The sequence below is a fragment of the Ovis aries genome, chromosome 1, assembly GCF_016772045.2.
Source record: "Ovis aries strain OAR_USU_Benz2616 breed Rambouillet chromosome 1, ARS-UI_Ramb_v3.0, whole genome shotgun sequence".
In the NCBI taxonomy this organism is placed as follows: domain Eukaryota; kingdom Metazoa; phylum Chordata; class Mammalia; order Artiodactyla; family Bovidae; genus Ovis; species Ovis aries.
This window is the reverse complement of record NC_056054.1, coordinates 7,810,923-7,833,430: the sequence shown is the minus strand read 5'-3', so window position 1 is coordinate 7,833,430 and position 22,508 is coordinate 7,810,923. Positions and strand designations below refer to the sequence as shown.

The 22,508-nt window shown below is 48.0% G+C and overlaps 1 protein-coding gene across 1 annotated transcript in view; it reads left to right on the top strand.

The window, feature by feature from the left end:
- The window catches only part of INPP5D (inositol polyphosphate-5-phosphatase D), a 137,809-nt gene that overhangs the window by 71,317 nt on the left and 43,984 nt on the right, over nt 1-22,508 (top strand). The window contains exons 6-9 of the mRNA XM_027967486.2: nt 4,415-4,502; nt 10,461-10,541; nt 10,692-10,763; nt 12,168-12,291. Coding sequence (XP_027823287.1) covers nt 4,415-4,502; nt 10,461-10,541; nt 10,692-10,763; nt 12,168-12,291 — 365 coding nt within the window. The remainder of the gene's footprint in view (nt 1-4,414; nt 4,503-10,460; nt 10,542-10,691; nt 10,764-12,167; nt 12,292-22,508) is intronic.

Genomic DNA, 22,508 nt, shown 5'->3' with positions numbered 1-22,508 from the left:
GACAGAGGAGCCTGGCGGGCTACGGTCGATAGGGTTGCAAAGAGTCTTATATGACTGAATTGACACACGCTACCAAGAGCCAGATACTGTTCCAGGGGCTAGAGATACAGTAGTGAACCAAACAAAGTCTTTAAGAAATCTCTGTTAAGTGAATGAATAGTAACAACAACTGGAAAGTAAAAGAGCAAGGGGGAAATAATTTTAAAAAATAATAAATTAGGAAAAAAGTCAAGGAAATTTTTAAAATTAGAAATGTAGGAGATTTAATAATTTGCATTAAAGATTTACAAGTCATAAAGAATACAATTACGTAGTTGCAAATCTTCAAATTATAATTAAATGTAATAAATATTTAATGTGAAATATGAAACATAAAAATTACTGTGCATGCCCTACTTTGAACTTTAAACAAGGAAGAATAACCGTAATTTACACATTATTCAGGAATGACAAAAATCACCTAATTCAATATGCAAGAAAAGTACAATTCCAATCCAGAAACCTAATCAAGATAATAGCCTAAAATAATAAACTATATCCAGTTTCACTTATTAATGTAAGTATATAACATGTCAGTAATATTCTAGCAAATATAATTTAGTGGTATGAAAAATGTAGGTTTTATCTAAGAAATCATTCCAAAGCGAGTCAACATAAAACACTATAATTAGCAGTAGGTTCAGTTCAGTTCAGTTCAGTCGCTCAGTCGTGTCTGACTCTTTGCGACCCCACGAATCGCAGCACGCTAGGCCTCCCTGTCCATCACCAACTCCCTGAGTTCACCCAAACTCATGTGCATCGAGTCGGTGATGCCATCCAGCCACCTCATCCTCTGTTGTCCCCTTCTCCTCCTGCCCCCAATCCCTCCCAGCATCAGGGTCTTTTCCAATGAGTCAACTTTTCACATGAGGTGGCCAAAGTATTGGAGTTTCAGCCTCAGCATCAGTCCTTCCAATGTAGTAGGTTAAAAATAAAGAAATCATTTGCATAGATGTCCTAATATACCTGATAAAAGTAATTTCTAATTTTTAAAAATCACTTTTTAAAAAGGGATAGAGGGATACCTCCTTAATAATGCAATATGTGTCAAATATAAAATCAATTAAACGTGACAGGCAAACATTAAAATCGTTCCATTAAACATTTTAACAAAAGAAAAAGAAACTGCATGAGAAATTTTTGCTAAAGCAAAAAGAAGCAAAAATTTGGAAAAGAAAAACTTAAGAAAACAATGAAGATTCAGAACATTCTTTCTGAGTCTGCAGATCTGAACTGAGAGAATGTTGGATGTTCTAGCTGGAAACTGAATGGGAATCTTGGGGAAACTGACCATCTCTCTGAGACCAAGGGGGCTTCCCTGGTAGCTCAGGTGGTAAAGAATCCACCTGCAATGCAGGAGACCTAGGTTCGATCCCTGGGTTGGGAAGATCCCCTGGAGAAGGGAAAGGCTGCCCACTCCAGTATTCTGGCCTAGAGGATTCTATGGACTGTATAGTCCCTGGGGTCTCAAAGAATCAGACACAACTGAGTGACTTTCACTTTCAGAGACCAAAGTGGGCCCAATCTTTACTCCTCATCTTCCCTTGAGCTGGTGACCTGAAACAGACAAGCTGAGTCTCAGGGACCCTGCTGATGGTACCTTCCTTGGACAAATCCTTTCTGTATCGTAAGATCAGTGCTCAAGTCTTTCAACTCAAGTTCTTCTGTGTCATTGGTCATTCTGGCCCTAACCAACATCTCCAGACATGTCTGAAAGCCAGATTTCTCAAAATTTTACCCAAGTTGGAAATACAGTGGATAACAGCATTATTCTTAGGAAATTCTAAAGATTCAGTTTGTGTATATGTACTTGTGTGTTTTTAAAATGCCATTTTTAAAAAGGAGAACAGTGAGGGAGCTCTGTTTGATGTTAAAACATGTTCCGAATTAGTGCTTTAGAATTCTTTTTTTTTTTTTTTGGCCTAGAATTCTTTAATGAAGTGATAGTTTAAATGGAATACCACCATGTGACCTGAGCAGCTCTGGTGGAGGTGGGATAGAAACCAAGAACTCTATCTGCCCAGCTCTTCCTCCCTTTTCCCTGGGCCAGTTACCTCCCCCCACCCCATCCTTGGCTCCCAGAGGAGTCCCCAGGATTACCGATCAAAGTCAGTAGGCTGCAACACCATCCTTGCAACAGTGAGATGTGTCAGTGTGTGAATGTGGCATTGCCTAGTACATGAGGAGCTCCAGAGTTTTTGTTGAATGAGTGATACAGATTCTGGCAAGAAATTCTATCATATCTGAGATGGGCTTGTGCAAGGAACTAGTTCAAAAGAACTGTGGGAAAAAAGAGCAAGCGCAGTTGAGTGACACTGAATAGCAATATGGAAAAAGGTAAACTTATTTCCACCACATATTTTAAAAAAAATTTCAGTTGAAGTAAGGAATTAAAAAGATATGACAATGACCCTCCAAAACCTTGTTTATAACATAGCTTTTAAAAGAGTGGGAAACTGATTTAAATGAGCAACTAATTGCTCACAAGTAAATACCGATGCCAAATTTTTAACTAAGATAAGCCAAAAAAATTTACAAAGAAAAGATGAAAAATAGAGCAATACAAAACTATAAAGCATTTTATAATAAAATCTAGCCTACCTAGGGTGAAAACAACAGAATGAGGGGAAAAACCCACAACACATAAATTAAATAAAAATTGAAGCAATAAGTAAAGAGTTTATGCCAATGTATAAAAATAACAACAAAATTCCCACCCGAAACCGACAATGGACATGAAATTTCTAGGGAAAGAAATACAGTAAAAACCAACCACACAGAAAAACACTTAGGCATTAGAAGTTAAAGATGTGCGAATCAATCCATCAGTATTGAAATGCACTGTTACATCCACTGAAAGAGTGAGGGTAGAGAACTACAGAATTCAAATAGCACAGATGATGAGCAGGCTGGAATAGTGCCCAAGGCCACCATCGCTCAAGGGCTTAGCAATATCGATCAAGAGCCATCATCTCTGGTTGGCTTGAAACTGTAATTGAAAATAAGTAAAGAAGAAATAGCGAGGACATGGAAGCACCCTAGATGTTCATCGAGAGATGAATGGATAAAGAAGTTTTGGTACATATACACAGTGGAATATTACTCAGCCACAAAAAGGAACCGCTTTGACTCAGGTCTAAGGAGGTGGATAAACCCAGAGCCTATTGTACCGAGTGAAGTAAGTCAGAAAGAGAAAGACAAATATGAACACGTGTGTATGGAATCTGGAAGGCTGGTATTGAGGAACCTATCTGCAGGGCAGCAGCGGAGACGCAGACGTGAAGAAGAGGCTTGTGGACACAATGAGGGAAGGAGGCGGGGGGCGAGTGGAGAGAGCATCAGGGCAGCATACGCATCACTGAATGTACAATTAGATAGCCCGTGAAAACTCACTGTGTGTCACAGGGAGCTCAAATCCAGGGCTCTGTGTGAGGGGTGGGATGGGGTGGGAGGTGCGAGGGAGGTTCAAGAGGGAGGGGACATACACATACCGATGCCTGATCCATGTTGATATGTGGCAGAAACCAACACAATATTGTAAAGCAATTATCCTCCAATTAAAAATAATTTTTTAAGTTGAAAAATAAAAGAAAATAAAGAAAAGCGATATGAACAAAGCTGTTCACAGCAGCCTTTACTTATAGTTACCAAAATCTCAAAATAACCCAAATATCTAGCAATTGATTTTGGCACATTTACTTGATAGAATATTTGGAAGCCACTAAGAATGTTAAATGTATAAAAACATGAACAGTTTTTGATGAAATAATAGATGAAAAATAGAACTCAAAATTGTCTGCTCACCCCGTCCAAAGCAACGGGAAAATAGATGAGATGAGAACAAAGAATCAATCAAGTCCTAGTATTGTCACTGAGTCAGACAAAGACAGACCTCCCTGGGGCGTCCACCTCAGCTGCTAGGAGGGGATTTGAACCAGAAAGCACAGACTGCCCCCACTGAAAGACCCTGGGGTGCAAAACGAAAATGCAGATTCCAGACCAAATCAAGTTGGGGCCCAGACATTTGCATTTTTAACACTCAGTGAGGGTGTGATTCTTATAAACACTCAAGCTGGGGACCATGGATTACTAAGTTATTTCTAAGTCATTTGGGTTGCTAGATTCAGAGTTTCTACAGGCTTACGCAGTCAAGTACAGCTAAACAGAGGTGAATCAGATTACCGCATCACGGCTCCCGTGTGGTCCTGGTGGGGCCCAGGCAGGAGTGGGGGGCTCTGGCAGGCCTGGATCTTTGCCTGAGCTTGTCCTCTGCCAGAGTGCATGTGAGCACACCGCATGTCCAGCTGGAGCCTGTGTGCGCAATGCCATGCTGGTCCTCACTAACGCTCGGCCTTCATCCTGTCTCCCGCCCCAGTGAAGTCATCCGGGCCCTCCCTACTCTGGAGTCTCTGCAGAGGCTGTTTGACCAGCAGCTGTCCCCCGGCCTGCGTCCGCGGCCTCAGGTAAAGACGCTGGGAGCTGATGAAACAAGTGCGGGAGGGGCTTGGGGGGTGGTTTGGGGGAGGTGGGGAGAAGAGGAAACCAATGTCCCAGGGACTTTGCTGGACCCCCACCTCTAGGGCGAAGGAGCTTCAGGATCCTGCCCCTCAGTCAGGTTTATGCCTCCTGCCCCCACTGAATTTTGGTTTGAGGAACTGCCAGCAAAACTCCTTATTAGTGCTGAATAAAAGAGACAAGGCAGAGCCTTTTCTCATCAGAAACTGACAAAAACTGGAGGTGCCTAATGGTTTGGTCCCACCTCTACCCCAGGAAGAGCAGGGGAAGGTGGGCCCCCTGAGACACACACACACACACACACACACACACACACACTAGGAGCCAAGGCCTGCCAAGTTGTCTGTGTCACAGAAAGTGTCCCCAGCAAAGCTAAGAACAGAATTAACATGTTTAAAAGGCAAACCCTACCACCCATGATTAAGTGAAAGCAACCAAAATGTTTAAATGGGGAGAGGATTTTTAAAAGGCTGTTTTACTAAAGAGGGACTGGGAATTGCCAGGATACCCTTGAAGAGATGTTAGTAACACCTCATTAGTAGCCAAAAATGAGCTGCAAAGCTCCGCTTGCCTCTCCGATGGGCAGATTTGATTGGTGAAGTCAAGACTTGGCTCCAACACAGAGGTCAGGACTCCTGGGTTCATCGCTCTCAGTTGTGAGTGCAAATGGGTTTTTGAAATGCAGGTTAGCCGTTTGCATGAAAATGTTAAATGCTCAGCATCCTGCAAGCAAGCCAGTTACCTGTAGGCAGCTGCCTTAGGGTCTACACATTTGCACAGATGTTGGCAAAGGTGTTTATTGTAGCTTTGTCTCTAAAATCAAGAAGTAGGATGCAGAATTCTGAACTAAGGTGGATGCATTGATGTAGAAAGATCTTCAAGGTATACTGTTGGGTGGAAAAAGCAAACGGTTGAACAATGTATAAACTAGGGTGTAAGTCTGCACATGGAAACTGTACCAGGTGTGTTTATACCCAAAAGGTCACCACAAGGAGGGGATGGAATGGAGTCAAAGCGACCTGGGTCGCGTTTGCCCAGATGGTTTTTTGGAGTTTTTTTGCTGAGAAAATGTTTTTGTATTCTGTTTGTACAACTTAAAAATTCATCAGGGGGAATAAAGAAGGCAAGCAAATGTGATTTTGCTTTCCTCAAGTGAATGATGTGTTTGTTTCTGGGAAAGTAAAAGCGAATTTAGACAAAACAGGAGCCCTACCAGACAGTAAAATTTAAATAGTTTGACAATAAGAACACACTCCCAAACCTTTGAAGTCAATTAGAAGAGGGAGAAGCTTCCATCCCCAGCGTGCTGCCCCGAGTGTCTCAGCCACCGTGTTTGCATTCGGTGGCAGGTCAGAGTAGCCAGAGTAGCGACAGGATGGGGGTGATGTCAGGATGTAGAGAAAGGGTTCTGGTTACCATCCTCCTACCTGAGGGTTCTGGTGACCACCCTCCTGACTTGAAAAACCAGAGACTGTGTTGATGCCTTCAGAAATTTCACAAATGGAAAAGGGAGTTCTGAGGCCGCCCGGGGTATAGGAAAGAACCCTGAGCCATGCATCAGAAACATCCAAGTTCAACAGATGACTATGCCCCCACCCTTGCTTTCCTCATCTGTGAAATGGGCATAGTTCCATCTGCCACTGCAGGGTTATGTGAGGGAGTAAGTGAGACTGCTTGGGTGGCACATCTGGAGGTGGCAGCCTCTTGCCAGCACAAGGCCCTGTCCGTCAGGTCAGCGAGACAGGATGGGGACCCCTGCGTGGAGTGCATCTGAGAAGCTGCTGGGAGGTGTAAAGTGCAGCATTAGCAGAATGTGAGGTCTGGGGAGAGCCCTGGGTCTGCCCTACGTGAGAATGGAGAGTTGTTAACCTTGGAGCCCACATCCTCTGAAGTTCAACTGAAAAGCTCAGTGAAATAACTGGGTCAGCTTCTGTAAAGCCACGGTTGGCACTCAGACCAGTTCACCCACATTGCGGCTGAGTTGTGAATTTTGACCTCAACCTCAACGCTAGTGACATTTGGGGCTGGCTCATTTTCTGTCGTGGGGGACTGTTCTGTGCAGTATAGGATATTAACACTTCCTGGCCTCTACCCACTAGATGTCCTTAGCATCCCCCAAATTTGACAACCCCCAAATGTTCCAGACCTTGTCAGTTGTCCCCAGAGGTCAAGAGGTCCACCAGTTGAGACCCAGTGACCCAAATCTCAGGTCAACACCAACAGTGTGGCTTTGAGCAACTGACTCACTGCTCTGACTCAATGTCCCCATCCGAAAACCAAGGACTGGAGGGGTCAGTAGATGAGGCGTGTAGATGAGCGCATACGTCTTAAACATGCCGGGCAGAGCACACCCACCATCTCACCGTCATGTGTATTCAGTTCAGTTCAGTTCAGGCGCTCAGTCGTGTCCAACTCTTTGTGACCCCATGAACTGCAGCACACCAGGCTTCCCTGTCCATCACCAACTCCTGGAGCTTGCTCAAACTCATGTCCATTGAGTCAGTGATGCTATTCAACCATCTCATCCTCTATTGTCCCCCTCTCCTGCCTTCAGTCTTTCCTAGCATCAGGATCTTTTCCAGTGAGTCAGTTCTTCACATCAGGTGGCCAAAGTATTGGAATTTCAGCTTCAACATCAGTCCCTCCAATGAATATTCAAGACTGATCTCCTTTAGGATGGACTGGTTGGATCTCCTAGCAGTCCAAGGGACTCTCAAGAGTCTTCTCCAACACCACAGTTCAAAACCATCAATTCTTTGGCACTCAGCTTTCTTTATAGTCCAACTCTCACATCCATACATGACTACTGGAAAAACCATAGCTTTGATTAGACTGACATTTGTTGGCAAAGTAATGTCTCTGCTTGTGAATATGCTGTCTAGGTTGGTCATAACTTTTCTTCCAAGGAGTAAGAGTCTTTTAATTTCATGGCTGCAGTCACCATCTGCAGTGATTTTGGAGCCCCCCCCAAAATAGGGTCTATCACTGTTTCAATTGTTTCCCCATCTATTTGCCATGAAGTGATGGGACCAGATGTCATAATCTTCATTTTCTGATTGTTGTTTTAAGCCAACTTTTTCACTCTCCTCTTTTACTTTCATCAAGAGGCTCTTTCGTTCTTCTGTTTCTGCCATAAGGGTGATGTCATCTGCATATCTGAGATTATTGATATTTCTTCCAGCAATCTTGATTCCAGCCTGGGCTTCATCTAGCCCAGCACTTCGCATGATGTACTCTGCATGTAAGTTAAATAAGCAGGGTGACAATATACAGCCTTAAAGTACTCTTTTCCCTATTTGGAACCAGTCTGTTGGTCCATGTCCAGTTCTAACTGTTGCTTCTTGACCTGCATACAGATTTCTCAGGAGGCAGGTCAGGAGGTCTGGTATCCCCATCTCTTGAAGAATTTTCCAGTTTGTTGTGATCCACACAGTCAAAGGCTTTGGCATAGTCAATAAAGCAGAAGTAGATGTTTTTCTGGAACACTCTTGCTTTTTCAATGATCCAGTGGATGTTGGCAATTTGATCTCTGGTTCCTCTGCCTTTTCTAAATCCTATTTAACATCTGGAAGTTCACGGTTCACAGACTATTGTGCATTCTTCTACCTAACAAGGTAGTACAGGCAAAACTCCAGCTTTCTTTAATACCTTTTGTTTCTTTAATACCTTTTATTTCTTTAATACCTTTTACTCCACTCTATTGGTAGCTTCATTTCTACTTTGTACATCTTTGCCCCAAAAGACACAGATTCCAAGAGAGCTGGGAAGACACCATCTTACCACCAGGTGATGATGACCAGTGTGAAGATCCAGAGTGTCTGGTGGAGGAGGAGGGGGCTTGAATCTGCTTATCGTCTTGACTCTTTTTGAGAAAAACAAGAGATTCCTCTAAAACAAGGGATCCTGTACTGTCCCACCTGCTCTCCTGCTCCATCCTTACCTGCATCTCAGCTCCACTCCAGCAAGCCCGTCCCTTGATCAATAATAACTGTCGCCTGATTGGGAGCTTTATCAAGGAGCCAAGGGCCAAACCAAAAAAATTACAGAGAGTTTTGACAAGTATCAACTGCCGTGATGATGGTGGTGATGGTTGTGGTGGGGGGTGGTTGTAGTGGTCGTGCTGCTGATGGTTAGAAATGATGGTGATCAGTGATGGCAGAAGGAATGTACTGAAGTCGCTGGTGGGGGACTTCCCTGGTAGTCCAGTGGCTAAGACTCTGCACTCCTATTTCCAACGTCAATCCCTGGTCAAGGAACTAGGTCCCGCCTGCCGCAACTAAGCGTTCTCATGCTGCAACTAAAATATCCCGCAGGCTGCAAGATCCCACATACCGCAACTAATACCTGGTGCGGCCAAATAAATAAATTAAAATAGTTTTAAAAGATAAGTGGTCAACGGAAAAAAGTGAAAGTGTTAGTTGCTCGGTCATGTCTTATTCTTTGTGACCCTAGGGACTGTAACCCGCCAGGCTCCTGTGTCCCTGGGCTTCTCCAGGCAAGAATACTGGAGTGGGTAGCCATTCCCTTCTCCAGGGGAAACTGAGGTCAGAAGTCTGTGTGACCTGGCTGACTTACTGGGGGGTGGGTGGTGGTAAAAGGCAGCACCTAGTTGGTGATCACCCTCGTTCTACCCTGCTTAGTGTTTGGAATAGTCCAGTCTGGTTTTCTCGTCCTTCTGGAGGGTGGGGATGGTGTCCTTTCAGCTCTATACCTCCAGCACCTTGGCACAGTGTCTGGCGCAGAATCGAGGCTTTGTAAAGATCTCTTCTGTGAGTAAATGCTCGAGACTGTGGACTTGGTACCAAGAAGACATAGTTTCACATCCTGCCGTGCCTTTACCAGCTGTGTGACTTTGGACATGTAACGTCAGCTCTGGGAGCCTCACGCACGCATTGAACAACTTTACTGAGCATCTTCCCTGGCCAAGCCCCCAGGTCGCAGCACTGGGCACAGTTCCCCTGGGCCCAGCCCTCACGGAGGTTCCGTGCTAGCCGGAGAAACAGACAGCAAACAAACGATCAACACGATGCTGATCTAGTGGAGATGTCTTTGGCGCGGGTGGTCAGGGAAGACCTCGTTGTGACTCTGAGACCTGAGTGGCAAGGAAGTGGCCTCCCGTGGTGACATTTATGTTTCTAGGATTCCTCAGGAAGTGTGGCTCCAGGCCATGGGCAGATCAGAAGGTCGGAGGGGTGTGGCTGGGGCTCAGGAGGGGGTCACACCAAGTCCTTAAGGGTTTGAATCATTGTTTTCTCCTGGTGGCGGGTGAGGGGGTTTGAAGCAGGGCCTGGCTGTGTTTTGGAAGTCCAGCAGCGGTGCCAATAGATGCAGTACACGTAGGAGGGTGGAGATGTTGTGATCCAGGACAGACCTTGAGTTTTGTTTCTGCAACCGAGTAGAGGCGGTGAGAAGTCCTGGGAGAGCAGCAGATTTCGAGGGAAGAGGGAAGGAAGGCGTGCTTTTAGGTCATGGTAATTCTGAGATGACTGCACATATCATATCCCTGATTTCCTTACATGCAAAGAAGGACGGTAATCCTGCTTGTGGGGTTGTTCGTGGGGAAACCAGGATGAAGCCTAAAATCCGAACCTAAAAGTAATTTCAAGCAAGTCCTGTTTTTGTTTTCTGGTTCAACTCATTTTGGTGAAAGGTACCAAACCGTTGCTGCCTCTTTAACAAAAAGATGCAGGCTCATCTGACAGTACCCGCTTCAGCAAGGATGTACAGTCCAGCCACTTGGAAACATGTTTGGCATCACCTCGTAACCTCTGACCCCAGAAGTTCCTCCCCTAGCTTGTCCCTTGGCCCAGAGATGCTCTGGAAGTATATTTTTAGGCTCAGCCTGACGCCTCTCACAGCTGACCCTCAGCAGCCCGTCCTTACCTGCTCTTTTTCTCGCATCCCAGGTGCCTGGTGAGGCCAGTCCCATCAACATGGTGGCCAAGCTCAGCCAACTGACAAGTCTCCTGTCCTCTATTGAAGACAAGGTGTGTGGGGGGAGTCCTGCTGCTTCCCTGGGCTTCTCTGTGGTCCCCTCTTCCCTCGGAGAATGCCCAGGTGTCCCCGTGACCCTGTCCCTGCCCGGACTGGCTTCTCATCGCCTCCCAACCTGAAGTCTCATGCGTTTCCGCCCACAGGTCAAGGCCTTGCTGCACGAGGGTCCGGAGTCTCCCCACCGGCGCTCACTCATCCCTCCAGTCACCTTTGAGGTTCGTGTCCATGGACTTGCGCTCCACACGCGGGGGGTTGGCTGGCCTTCTGGTCCCAGTGGAAGGAGGGCTCTGGGTTCAGCAGGGAGCCTGATGGCTGACTGAGATTGGAAGTCAGCAGAACCGACTCCCTGGAACGATGATGAAACGTTAGGATGGGTGCCCTGGTGACTCTGTGGAGCCTTCTTCATGGGGAGGATCCCATGGGAAGAGCTTCTCATTGACCCAAGACACCAAAACTTCATCCTTCTCCAAGTGAGGGCAGTGAGTGTCATCAAACAGGCAGCCCTCTGAATAGGCTGCAAAACAGTGCCTCGAGGTAGGGGTTAGGGGAGAGAAGGGATTCCTATGATTTCCCTGGAAGTGACTGAGTTAGACTCTCCAGGCCCAGAAATTTGCTTTTCTTGTATTCCCCCAACACTGTGGAGCGTCTCGGCGTGCACTGCTTCCACGTTCAAAAACAGGATGGGATGCCCACCCCCACGTCCTTCTGAGCCCTGATGAAAATTCTGTATTAAGATGCATTGCCGGGACTTCCCTGGTGGTCCACTGGTTAAGATTCTGTGCTTATACTACAGGGGGTGAGGCTTCCACCTCTGGTTGGGGAGCTAAGATTCCCCATGTGTGTGTACGAATGTCTGCTTAGTGCTGTCAGACTCTTTGGGACCCCATAAGCCCTCCAGAATCCTCCATCCATGGGATTCTCCAGGCAAGAGTACTGAAGTAGGTTGCCATTCCCTTCTCCAGGGGATCTTTCCAACCCAGGGATTGAACCCAGGTCTCCTGCATTGCAGGCAGATTCTTTACTGTCTGAGCTACTAGGGAAGCCCAGATCCACATACCTCATGGTAAAAATAATAATAATAAAATAAAAACAAAATGTACAGAGCCAAGAGATACTGCTTATAGTTGGAAGGGAAAAAAGAAGATACATGTCCATATTCTGAGTGCCTAGACAATTGTCTTCTTCCTAATTGTTATCAGTAAAAGTTCATATATTGGTTGTAACAAGGCCTGGGAGCTTCAATCTATTACTAAAATCCTCTGTGGAAGAAGGGGACTCATCAGATTTCTGAGTGTTGTCCGATTAAACAGTGAATAAAGCATCTTCTAGTAGCTCATCCTTCTCCTCCACCAAACCTGTTAGCAGAACAGCTGATGTGCACACAGCAGAGAAGCTGGGCTCCTTCCACATTTTAGCGATTCTCAGGAGCTGCCAGTGAAAACTCCCTCTGGGGCAAAGGAGGCTCAGAAATAGAAACCAGAGGTCCCACACGGGAGGGACAGATGGCCAAGGGCCGCCCGGTCACATGGGCGAGGGGCTCGGGGACGGCGCTGAGAAAGCACTGAGAAGGGATGACCAGCGCCTTTCTTCCCCTTCCTTCCTCTTCCTTCTTTCCACAGGTGAAGGCAGAATCTCTGGGGATTCCTCAGAAACTGCAGCTCAAGGTCGATGTCGAGTCTGGGAAACTGATCATTAAGAAATCCAAGGACAGCTCTGAGGACAAGTTCTACACCCACAAGAAAAGTAAGGCCCTCGCATCCGTGAAATCCTCGTTCTGCTGATAGCCTTACTGTGGCTGCCGGCTATGCGGAGCAGGCTGTCGGGAAAGCCAGTCTTGCCAGGAGCCTTCCACCCTCTGCTGGGGTACCTCCCAGCCCCCGCCCTGCCTGTGGTGCCCCTCCAGTTCTCAGGCTCCCCTCCTGTGCCCCCTGCACCTTGAGGCCTGCCCCAGACGCTCCGCCTGCTTCCTCCCACTCTGGGGAAATGAGCTTACGCTTGGCCCTGGGTGGCGGTTCTGCATACGTACGTGCTCTCCCTGTTAGGAGGAGGGCTGATGTGTGTGGTCATCCTTGTGCTCGGGTCAGGCCTTGCTGATCAAATCAGGGTAGCATATCCCTAGGGTAGCGCAGACACAGTTCAGCCTGGCATTAATGTCATGGGCTCTAAATTCAGACTGGACATTCCCAGCTCCACCACTTAGCACCTGTGTGACCTTGCACACGACCCTTAACCTTCCTGGGCCTCAGTTTCCTCATCTGTAAAATGGGAATGATAAGGTCCCTGTGAACTAATCTACATGTAAGGCTCCTTAGGAAAGCCTAGCACATAGGAGTCAACTCTGGGCAACCAAGTCTTTGCATTTCAAATAGTCTCATCAGTAAAATGGAAAATATTCCCACACCAAAGGCTTATGGAGAAGCTGCTGTGGGCCAAGCACTGGGGATCCTGGGCAAGCAGGACAGTCAAAGACTGCCCATGTGGAATTTACATCCCATTGCACAGAGTGGCCAATAAGTATGTCAGTAGGATGATTTCAGCTATTACCGAATGCTGGAAGCCACAGGTGAGGGATGGAGAATAACTGGGGGTAGGAGGCAATTTGAGGGGCAGAATCTGGAGTTGGCAGCCTTGTCAGTGAGGATAGAAAGTGGGAGCCAGCAGTGTGGCAAGGTCAGGGAAAGAGAAAAGCTAGAGAGAGGTTCTTGGGGGCGGGAGCCCTGAAGTGCAACTGAATTTTGGGGGGCAACAGAGCACAGTGGTGGAAAATGCTCTGATATGGCCCTGACATCATTGCCTGGGCTCAGCTCTGCCTGCTGGGGAGGGGGCAGCTCCAAGCCTCAGTTTCTCCATCTGTACAATGTGGGCGAGACCATGTATCATCATAGCATGGTACTTTCTGAGCCCCATTTCCTTACTTGATATTGGTTTATCCTCACAAGGCTGACAGATTCCCCAAGACAGTAACAAGCGCCAGAGACTCATCCCTTAAATAAATTTCCACCATAACACAACAGTTTGTGTTCCAGTTCAGGTTTTCAAACCCCTGAAGACAAAGCCCCTCTGGTCCATAAATAGTGTTTTTTTTTATCCTTCAGGGATTCAAAATCTGTTTAGTAGCATATAACTAGGGATGCCAGATTTAGCAAATAAAAATACAGGATACCCAGTTAAACTTGAATTTCAGATAAACAATGAAAAATTTTAGTATAAGTATGTCCCATGCAATACTTGGAACATACTTATAAAGGTACGCTTTTTTCTGAAAAGGAAGCCCAGGCAATCCCAGGCACAATCAGCATCTTTTGTTGTTAATAAAGTGGTATGAGAAGACAAAGAACCGAGAAGAAAGCAGAAAACATCACATGAGTTTTGTAAAGAGTAATTGCGCTTAGTTGCTCGGTCATGTCCAACTCTGAGACCCCATGGGCTATACCCCACCAGGCTCCTCTGCCCATGGGGATTCTCCAGGCAAAAATACTGGAGTGGGTTGCCATTTCCTTCTCCAGGGTATCTCCCCAACCCAGGGATTGAACCCTGGTCTCCCACTTTGCAGGTGGATTCTTTACCATCTGAGCCACCAGGGAAGCCCTTGCAAAGAGTAAAGGGAAATATTTTTTCATTAAACTTGGGTTGTAGTTATACACATATGCACATACATATGGTCACTGTATACATGTGGTTACATGAAAACCCTTTTCTTGCTGTCTGGAAGTGGGGTATTCTCATCTGGTTCTGCTAGAGGCCTGGCTTGCGGGATAGATAGAAAGTTCTGGAGACAGGTTCTAGTTGGAGACCATGACTGATGGCCAGAGTTGAGAAATTGGGGAAATCCAGCCTCACTAGCCTTGCAAAGCAGGTGCCTGTTGGGAGTGTGGGCTTCACGCTGTCTGACCTCTGCTATTTAGCCCTGAGCTGAAGTGACCTTGAGAGATTGTCCTGGGTCAGCACCACCTGCCCTGAAGCTCTCGCCAGCAAAGATGGCAGACGGGAGCACGTCACAGCATGTCCCACATGGGTCTGTAGGGGATACAAGCCACAGCCTCGCCCCACTGAGAACACTGGCCTGAGCTGAGCTTTCAGAGGGCACATATTTGGCCTGACAGCCAAGCCCTGCAGATTCTTCCCATTGCCCCCAAGAAACCCTAGAGCTGGACCTCCATGGGAGACTGTATGTTCAGCAAAAACTTGATGCCAGACGCTCTGCTGGGAACAGTAGGACAAAGGATAAGAATTGCATAGGCTCCGAGGCTAGACTGCCCAGGTTCAGATCTAGGCTCTGCCACTTCCTTGCTGTATCATGTTGGCCTAGTGGCTTAACCACTCTGTGCCTCCATTTTCTCATCTGTGAATTGGGAATAATAATACTGTTTCATAGGCTTGTCATGAGTAGACAAGCTAATGCATGTGAGAGTACCTCCCTGTGCCTAACAGCAGCACTGGCCCCACAGCAAAGTGTCCAGGCAGAGGCCAGGGATCCGGGGTTGCCCCATATGCATCTGCCCTGTCCTGCAACCTGCTCCTGAGTCCCACCTGGGCTGAGGCACCAAAGTCCAAGGGATCCTCTCAGGGCGGCAACGGGGTGGAAGTCTGGGGACCAGCCCTGTGCAGGAGGTGGGATACAGCCTGGAGAAGCAGGTAGATAGAGTAGGGAGGTGCCAGAAGCCCAGCCTGAAGTCGCAGTCAGCTGCTTGTGAGCTTGATCTAGAGCCCTCTTAGCAAGGAATGTGCAGGTTATCTAGGACCAACCAGATTGGAACTATGAATAATGAGCTACTGCACAAATGGAGTGCGGAGGGCCCACCCCAAATCCTGATGGAGAGACAGCTGATTGAAATTGCCAAGAACTACAGTGTGCCCATGACTCTGTGATCATGGTAGAAGCTCCTCCTGGAGTAGAGACAGTGCAGTGTCCTCAGTTTACTATTCTGTCAAATGGGTATAGTCCTGTAGGGCGGCCATGAGTCTTAAGTAAACATCAAAGCACACAGTGCCTAGCGTCTAGCAGATGCTCAGTGAAATTGACTGCTACCACCATCCCCTGGAGGAGAACATGGCAATCCACTCCGGCATTCTTGCCTGGAGAATCCCATGGACAGAGGAACCTGGCAGGTTCCATACAGTGCATGGTGTTGAAAAGAGTCGGACATGACTAAAGCACCTGAGCACGAGCACCATCATCATGGTATAATTATCCCTCCAAGGCAGCTCTGAGGGAGGCAGTGAGCAGTGAGGAGGACACAGCAGGGAAGGAAGCCCCCAAACACTGGAGTGTGGCAGGCTGTCACACTCACAGAGCTGGGGTCACAGGGCAGGAGCGGGAGAACCAGGGACTTACTGAAGGCGTGAGCAGGGAGGACTCTTGAGAGATCAGCTTAGAACACTAAGTTCCTCTCCACTGTCTTGGAGACTGACTTACAACTGAAAGGGGTGGACCCAACTTTGATGAGAGGAAACGGAAGCCTCAGATGAGTAAGGAGAGTGTCAGAGAGTGCCCGCTTGCTTGAGGTTTCTGAATTGAAAGAAATGCCTGTCAGGATTCTGAGAAGCACCGGGAATTCTTGTCAGTTGATTCAATGGACATTTTTCTTTTGAACATCTCCTGTGGGCCAGGCCTGAGTTTAGCCCTCCCTCCAAGAATCTGTGGTTTAGGAGGGAAAGCTGACGTGAGCAATGTATTACAACGTCTGTCAGATGTGAGCTTAGCCCTGGAGGAGGACTGATTAGCTCTGTTGTAAGGTGGTGCAGGGATGCCTCCCACCACAGAGGTGGCTCTGTCTGGGGCTTTGAAGGCTGAATAGGAGTTCAAGTATGTGGTAGGGGAGGGCACTTGGACTCAGAGGATGGCATGTGCAAGGAATGCAGCAGGATGTTAGGGAAATCGAATGTCACTTGTGGCCGAGGAGGGAAGAGCAGTGGGGCATGGGATCCCAGATGTGGGCAGGGCCTTGAATGCAGAGTAAGAGTTGGAGATGTTCTCCTGGGGGCTGGGGAGCATGGACGGGTTTACCGTCTCGAGGGTGAGTGTACACTTCTGTGGGTTGTGGACACTGGGGAGGTGCCATGAGATCCTGGAGTGGGGATAGAGCCAAGCTGGAGATGAGCGGCCCTGAGAAAACCCAGCTGGAGTCCAGAATGAGCTGCTGTGGTGTGGGTCTGTGAGCCCTTAAAAGAGAAGCATAGATGCCCAGGGCCTGCCAGCCAGCTGTCTGCTGCCTCACCAGCCTGGCTCCTGTCTTTCCTCAGTGTCGACGGGGCCTGTCTCATCCTGTCACGGCACCTGTCATATCAGAACACAATTACCTGTTCACAAGTCCCCTCCCCCAAAGAGTGGGGTCTTCCCCTCACTCACCCTGCAACCCACAACTTCTCGCATAGGACCTGGTTTTCAGTAGGTGCATGCTCAGTGATTGCCAGTTGAGCCCTTGTAATGTCGCTTATAAATTCCTGACCCCCTCCACCATCAATGTGGGCTCCACAGGGCCCAGGAGGGCAGGGTGGGTGGTCTTTGTCCACTGCTAAATTCCCAAAGTCTAGAACAGTGCTTGGCACAGAGTTCGTGATCAATAAACACATACTGAGTGCATGAATGAATGAATGACTGTGAGGTCAGTGAAAAGAACACAGTTCACATGGCTGTGTGTTTAGGTGGCTTCTTTGCAGCAGGTACTGGCTAGGCATTGTGCCTCAGGGACAAAGGGCCTCTGGGTAAACCACATTCACGTCCGCGGCCAATAATGGTATGACCCTGAGCGAGTGACTGAACTACTCCAAGCTTCCATGTTCACGTCTGTAAAATGGATTCTTATAGGGCTGCTGTGAGGGCTGGTGGGATGAGGCATGTCCTTAGCAGCCTCACAGTCACACACAGTCAGATTCCAATCGTGGTTATTATTGTAAAGTGCTGCCCTCTTGGAGAAAATTTCTGACTGCAGGTGTTGGAGCTTCCTTGCCTTGTTCTGGTCACCACGTTCCTTAGTAGCTTTGGCATCAAGGTCTCCCACACGTAGGAAAGGCCAGCTGCCATGTAAGGAAATCATAATGTTCTCACTCACTGAGCAGCTACAACCTGCTGAGTGCTGGGGGTGTGTAGCTGAGCTAGCCCGGTGTGCTCTTAGCCCCAAGGGAGGTTACATCCAAGGAAGGGTCAGGGAGAGAAAGAAACAAGTACACAAACCAGGAAGGCACCAGGGAGTGGTAAACTCTCATCTGGCAACTTGAATAGGAGGACATGCCAGTCATGGAGGAAATGACAAAATGCCGTTGGAGTTGACAGCTGAGCATCAAGAAGATACTGACTATGCAAAAACCAGGGGCAGAGGCCCTTGGGCAGAGGTTTCAAGGAGTGAGCAAGTTCCAAGTGTGAGGAGAAGGGGAGGCTGGAGCACAGGTGCTGCAGAGATTGGGCACCAGTCACAGGGCCTTGGCGACCCCGGATGTTCTCTAAGTGCAGGGAGCCACCCGTGCTTAGTCACTCAGTCGTGTCCGACTCTTTGCAACCCCACGGAGTGTAGCCTGACAGGCTCCTCTGTCCATGGGGAGTCTCAAGGCAAGAATAATGTAGTGGGTTGCCATGTCCTACTCCAGGGGATCTTTCTGACCCAGGGATCAAGCACAAGTCTCCCGCATTGCAGGCATTAAAGAAGTTTTAAGCAGGAGCATGGTGTGATCTGCCTTTACAATGAACTCTAGCTGCTGTGCTGAGGATAAGTGATGGCAGGAGGCAGGCAGGCATGCAGAGACCAGTTAAAGGGCTGTAACAGTAGCCAGGCAGGAAGTGGTGGTGGCTGGAGATGGGGAAAAACGGACAGACTGGGAATGCTCTGGAGGTGTGCTCAGTCACTCAGCCGTGTCCACCCCGTGGACTGGGGCCTGCAGCTGTCCATGGGATTCTCCAGGCAAGAATACTGGAGTTGGTAGTCATTCCTTCTCCACAGGATCTTCCCAATCCAGAAATAGAAGCCGGGCCTTCTGCACTGCAGGCAGATTCTTTACCATCTGAGCCAACCAGGGAAACCCAAAAGTGACAGTGTTAGTCGCTCAGTCCTATCCAATTCTTTGTGACCCCAGACTGTAGCCCACCAGGCTCCTCTGTCCATGGAATTCTCCAGGCAAGAATACTGGAGTGGGTAACCATTCCTTCTCCAGGGGATCTTCCCAACCCAGGGATTGAACCTGGGTCTCCTACATTGCAGGCCCATTCTTCACTGTCTGAGCTACCAGGGAAGCTTGTGATCTACAGGTTCTGGAGGTAGACTTGCCCATACCTACTAATAGATGAGATGGAGAGGGACAAGGGGAAGACCCAACAAGATTCTCTTTAACTAGGTGTGGGAACAAGTGGGCCACTTACTGAACCTGCTAACATTCATATTAGTATTAATAATACTAATCAGGACTTCCCTGATAGCTCAGCTGGTAAAGAATCTGTCTGCAATGCAGGAGACCCTGGTTCTATTCCTGGGTCAGGAAGATCTGCTGGAGTGGGCTACCCACTCCAGTATTCTTAGGCTTCTCTTGTGGTTTAGCTGGTAAAGAATCCACCTGCAATCCGGGAGACCTGGGTTCAGTTCCTGGGTTGGGAAGATTCCCTGGAGAAGAAAAAGGTTACCCACTCCAGTATTCTGGCCTGGAGAATTCCATGGACTGTATAGTCCATGGGGTCACAAAGAGTTGGACACGACTGAGCAACTTTCACTTTGGTACTAATTTTGAGCCGGCAAGGCCTCTCATCCCAGGGAAGCCATGCAGTCCTGCAGGTAGATGTGAAGGAAACCCATACGTTCAGAGGGAAGGAGACACAGCCTAACAGCAGCAGATTTGGAAGAGTTTGGGCATTCCAGCTGCGGGTAAGACTCATGCCGTGGCACATTTACTGCTGCCGATAAGGCCGATGGGCTTTCTGAGAGCAGGGAACCCCCACGATTTCCCTTGAGTGAGACTTCAGCTCAAGAGGGTAGCTGAACACACACAGGATTGTCTTTTCCCTTCCTAAAGGCAAAACTCAGAGGGACAAAGAAAACAGAAAAGAAAATGAGGGCAACACATTCTGAAAAGCGATGGATCATGATAACCACGCTATAGGAACCAAAATAGCTAAATTTTAAATGTATCATAGGAAAAGCTGAGACGCCTGACTCACACCACAGAACCACAAAGGTCAGAGGAATTGATAGTATCGGGGCGCCTGGAGTGAGGGTGAAGCTGCGGTAATAAACAGCAGGATTGGATAAAAATCTTTTTAAAGACTTAGACCCACCAGATCCCCGTCCATTCCACACAGCCAGTGGCTTCCCCCTCACACATTAGGCCAAAGACCTACAGTTTATTTTCAAGGAGGTAAGGGACTGGGAGACCCCAGGCATGATGAAGGCAGAGGAATCTACCAAATACAGAGGACTCGATAACAGGTATTTCTGAATGCTGAGATGCTAGCCTTCATCCTTGCCCAGCTGGGGATGCTGCCAGCCAGGCCCTCTACCTGCAGGCAGGAAGATGACCAACCCAGGAACAAAAATCTAAAGACACTGCCATGAAGAGGTTCCCCATGAATCAGCCCATGAGACCACCCTGTGGGGAAGCCTTGCTGGGCAGTCCCCCATTGTCACTGCTGGGACCCAAGGACCCCCGTCATTGGAGGAAAGCCTGTAATAGGAGAAGACTCAAGGCAGAAATAAGCAAAAAGGCAAACTTGGAGCAAATAAATTATGATGGTTTAAAAGAAACTGGGCCGTGAAACCAGAACAGAATGCTATTCAAGGAACATTCAGAGAACAAAATAAAAGTGAAGAAAAAGAGGAGGAGGAATGGAGCGGAAGGAGATGGGTAAGAAGAAATAAAACATTGTAGCAGAATTTTTTTCAGAAATTTTTAAAATAAAAACTCAAAGGAAGGGTGGAAAGATAAAATTGAGGAAAACTCCCAGAACAAAAGGATAAAAGGAAGAAAAACAGGAAAGAAGAGGTTTTTAAAAATTAGAAGACCAGTCCAGGAGATCCAGTACCAGCATAATCAGAGTCAGTCAGAGAAAACACGGAAACGGTGAGAAATCTCATTAAAGAAATAATTCAAGAAAAGTCCTCAGGACTGAACAACACCAGTTTCCAGACTAAAAACGGCCCACCATATTCCAACATAGCCTGAGGCATATGCAATGTTGAAAAGTCTCACAATACTGGATTCTAAGAAAAGATCCCCAAAACTTCAAAGCAAAAGATAGATTACAGATTGTGTCATGGGTCCCCAGTGCCTCCTGGGTGGCTCAGTGGTAAAGAACCCACTTGCCAATGCAGGAGACGTTAAAGGACTCAGGTTTGATCCCTGGGTCGGGAAGATCCCCTGGAGAAGGAAATGGCAACCCACTCCAGTATTCTTGCCTGGGAAATCCCATGGGCAAAGGAACCTGGTGGGCTACAGTCCATGGGGTCGCAAAGGAATTGAACATGGCTTAGCGACTAAACAACAACATGGGTCCCCAAGATCATATCTAGGTTAACTGAGTCTCCGGGAAAATTCCCAGGACTCAGCATGAAGTCATATCACTGTGATTCACTGCAGTTGAAAGGACATAGAGTACAGTCAGCAAAAGGAAAGGATGCCTGGGGGGAAGTCCAGGAGAGACCAGGCACAAGCTTCCAGGAGCCCCTCCCCTCGATGTCACACAGGACGAGCTGAACTCATCCCTCGCCGAGCTGTGACAACACGCGTGAAATGCCGCCTACCAGGGGTGCTTGTTAGAGACTCAGCATCCCGGGATTTCACTGGGGACTGGTCACATAGGGGAATGAATAGATGGGGAAACAGTGGAAACAGTGGCAGACTTTATTTTGGGGGGCTCCAAAATCACTGCAGATGGTGACTGCAGTGAAATGAAAAGATGCGTACTCCTTGGAAGGAAACTTATGACCAACCTAGACAGCATATTAACAAGCAGAGACATTATTACTCTGCCAACAAAGGTCCGTCCAGTCGAGGATATGGTTTTTCCAGTAAGCAGGTAAGGATGTGAGAGTTGGACTATGAAGAAAATTGAGCACTGATGAATTGATGCTTTTTTTTTTTTTTTTTTTTTTTGGTCCCCGGAGCCCAAGCCCCCGGACGCACCGTCCATCCTGCGGGCGGAGGGCTGCGCCGCCGGCCGAGGGTGGCGCGGATGCGCGCGGTGTGCGGGCGGCGGGTCGCGAGCCCGGGCCTCGACCCCCGCCGCCCGAATTGATGCTTTTGAACTGTGGTGTTGGAGAAGGCTCTTGAGAGTCCCTTGGACTGCAAAGAGATCCAACCAGTCCATCCTAAAGGAAATAAGTCCTGAATATTCGTTGGAAGGACTGATGTTGAAGCTGAAACTCCGATACTGTGGCCACTTGATGTGAAGAGCTGACTCACTTGAAAAGACCCTGATGTTGGGAAAGATTGAAGGCGGGAGGAGAAGGGGACAACAGAGGATGAGACGGCTGGATGGCATCACTGACTCAATGGACATGAGTTTGAGTGAACTCCGGGAGTTGGTGATGGACAGGGAGGCCTGGCGTGCTGCAGTCCATGGGGTTGCAAAGAGTCGGACACGACTGAGCGACTGGACTGAACTGAACTGGTCGCAGAGGCGCCTTCAGCCTGGTACACACCCAGAGTCCAGACTCTCAGGGGGAAACCCAGTTAGTGTTGGTCGCTCAGTCGTGTCTGACTCTTTGTGACCCCGTGGACTGTAGCCCAGGAGGAAAACTAGTATTCAGCATAAACCACACTGTTCATACAGCTAGCACAGGCGTAGTGAGTTGCTCTTAGTTCCTGGCATGCTGGGGACCCTTCCCAAATCCGAAGTCCTGGATGCCAACCAAGGGCCACCTTCAAGCAAACTCTCCCAGGACAGCAGTCAGGCCTGCCTGTGAACTCTTCTGCATGTAGGCAGATCAGAATGACATGTTATGTCTCAGTAGCAATGCTGCGAACCAGAAATGAAGGAGCAG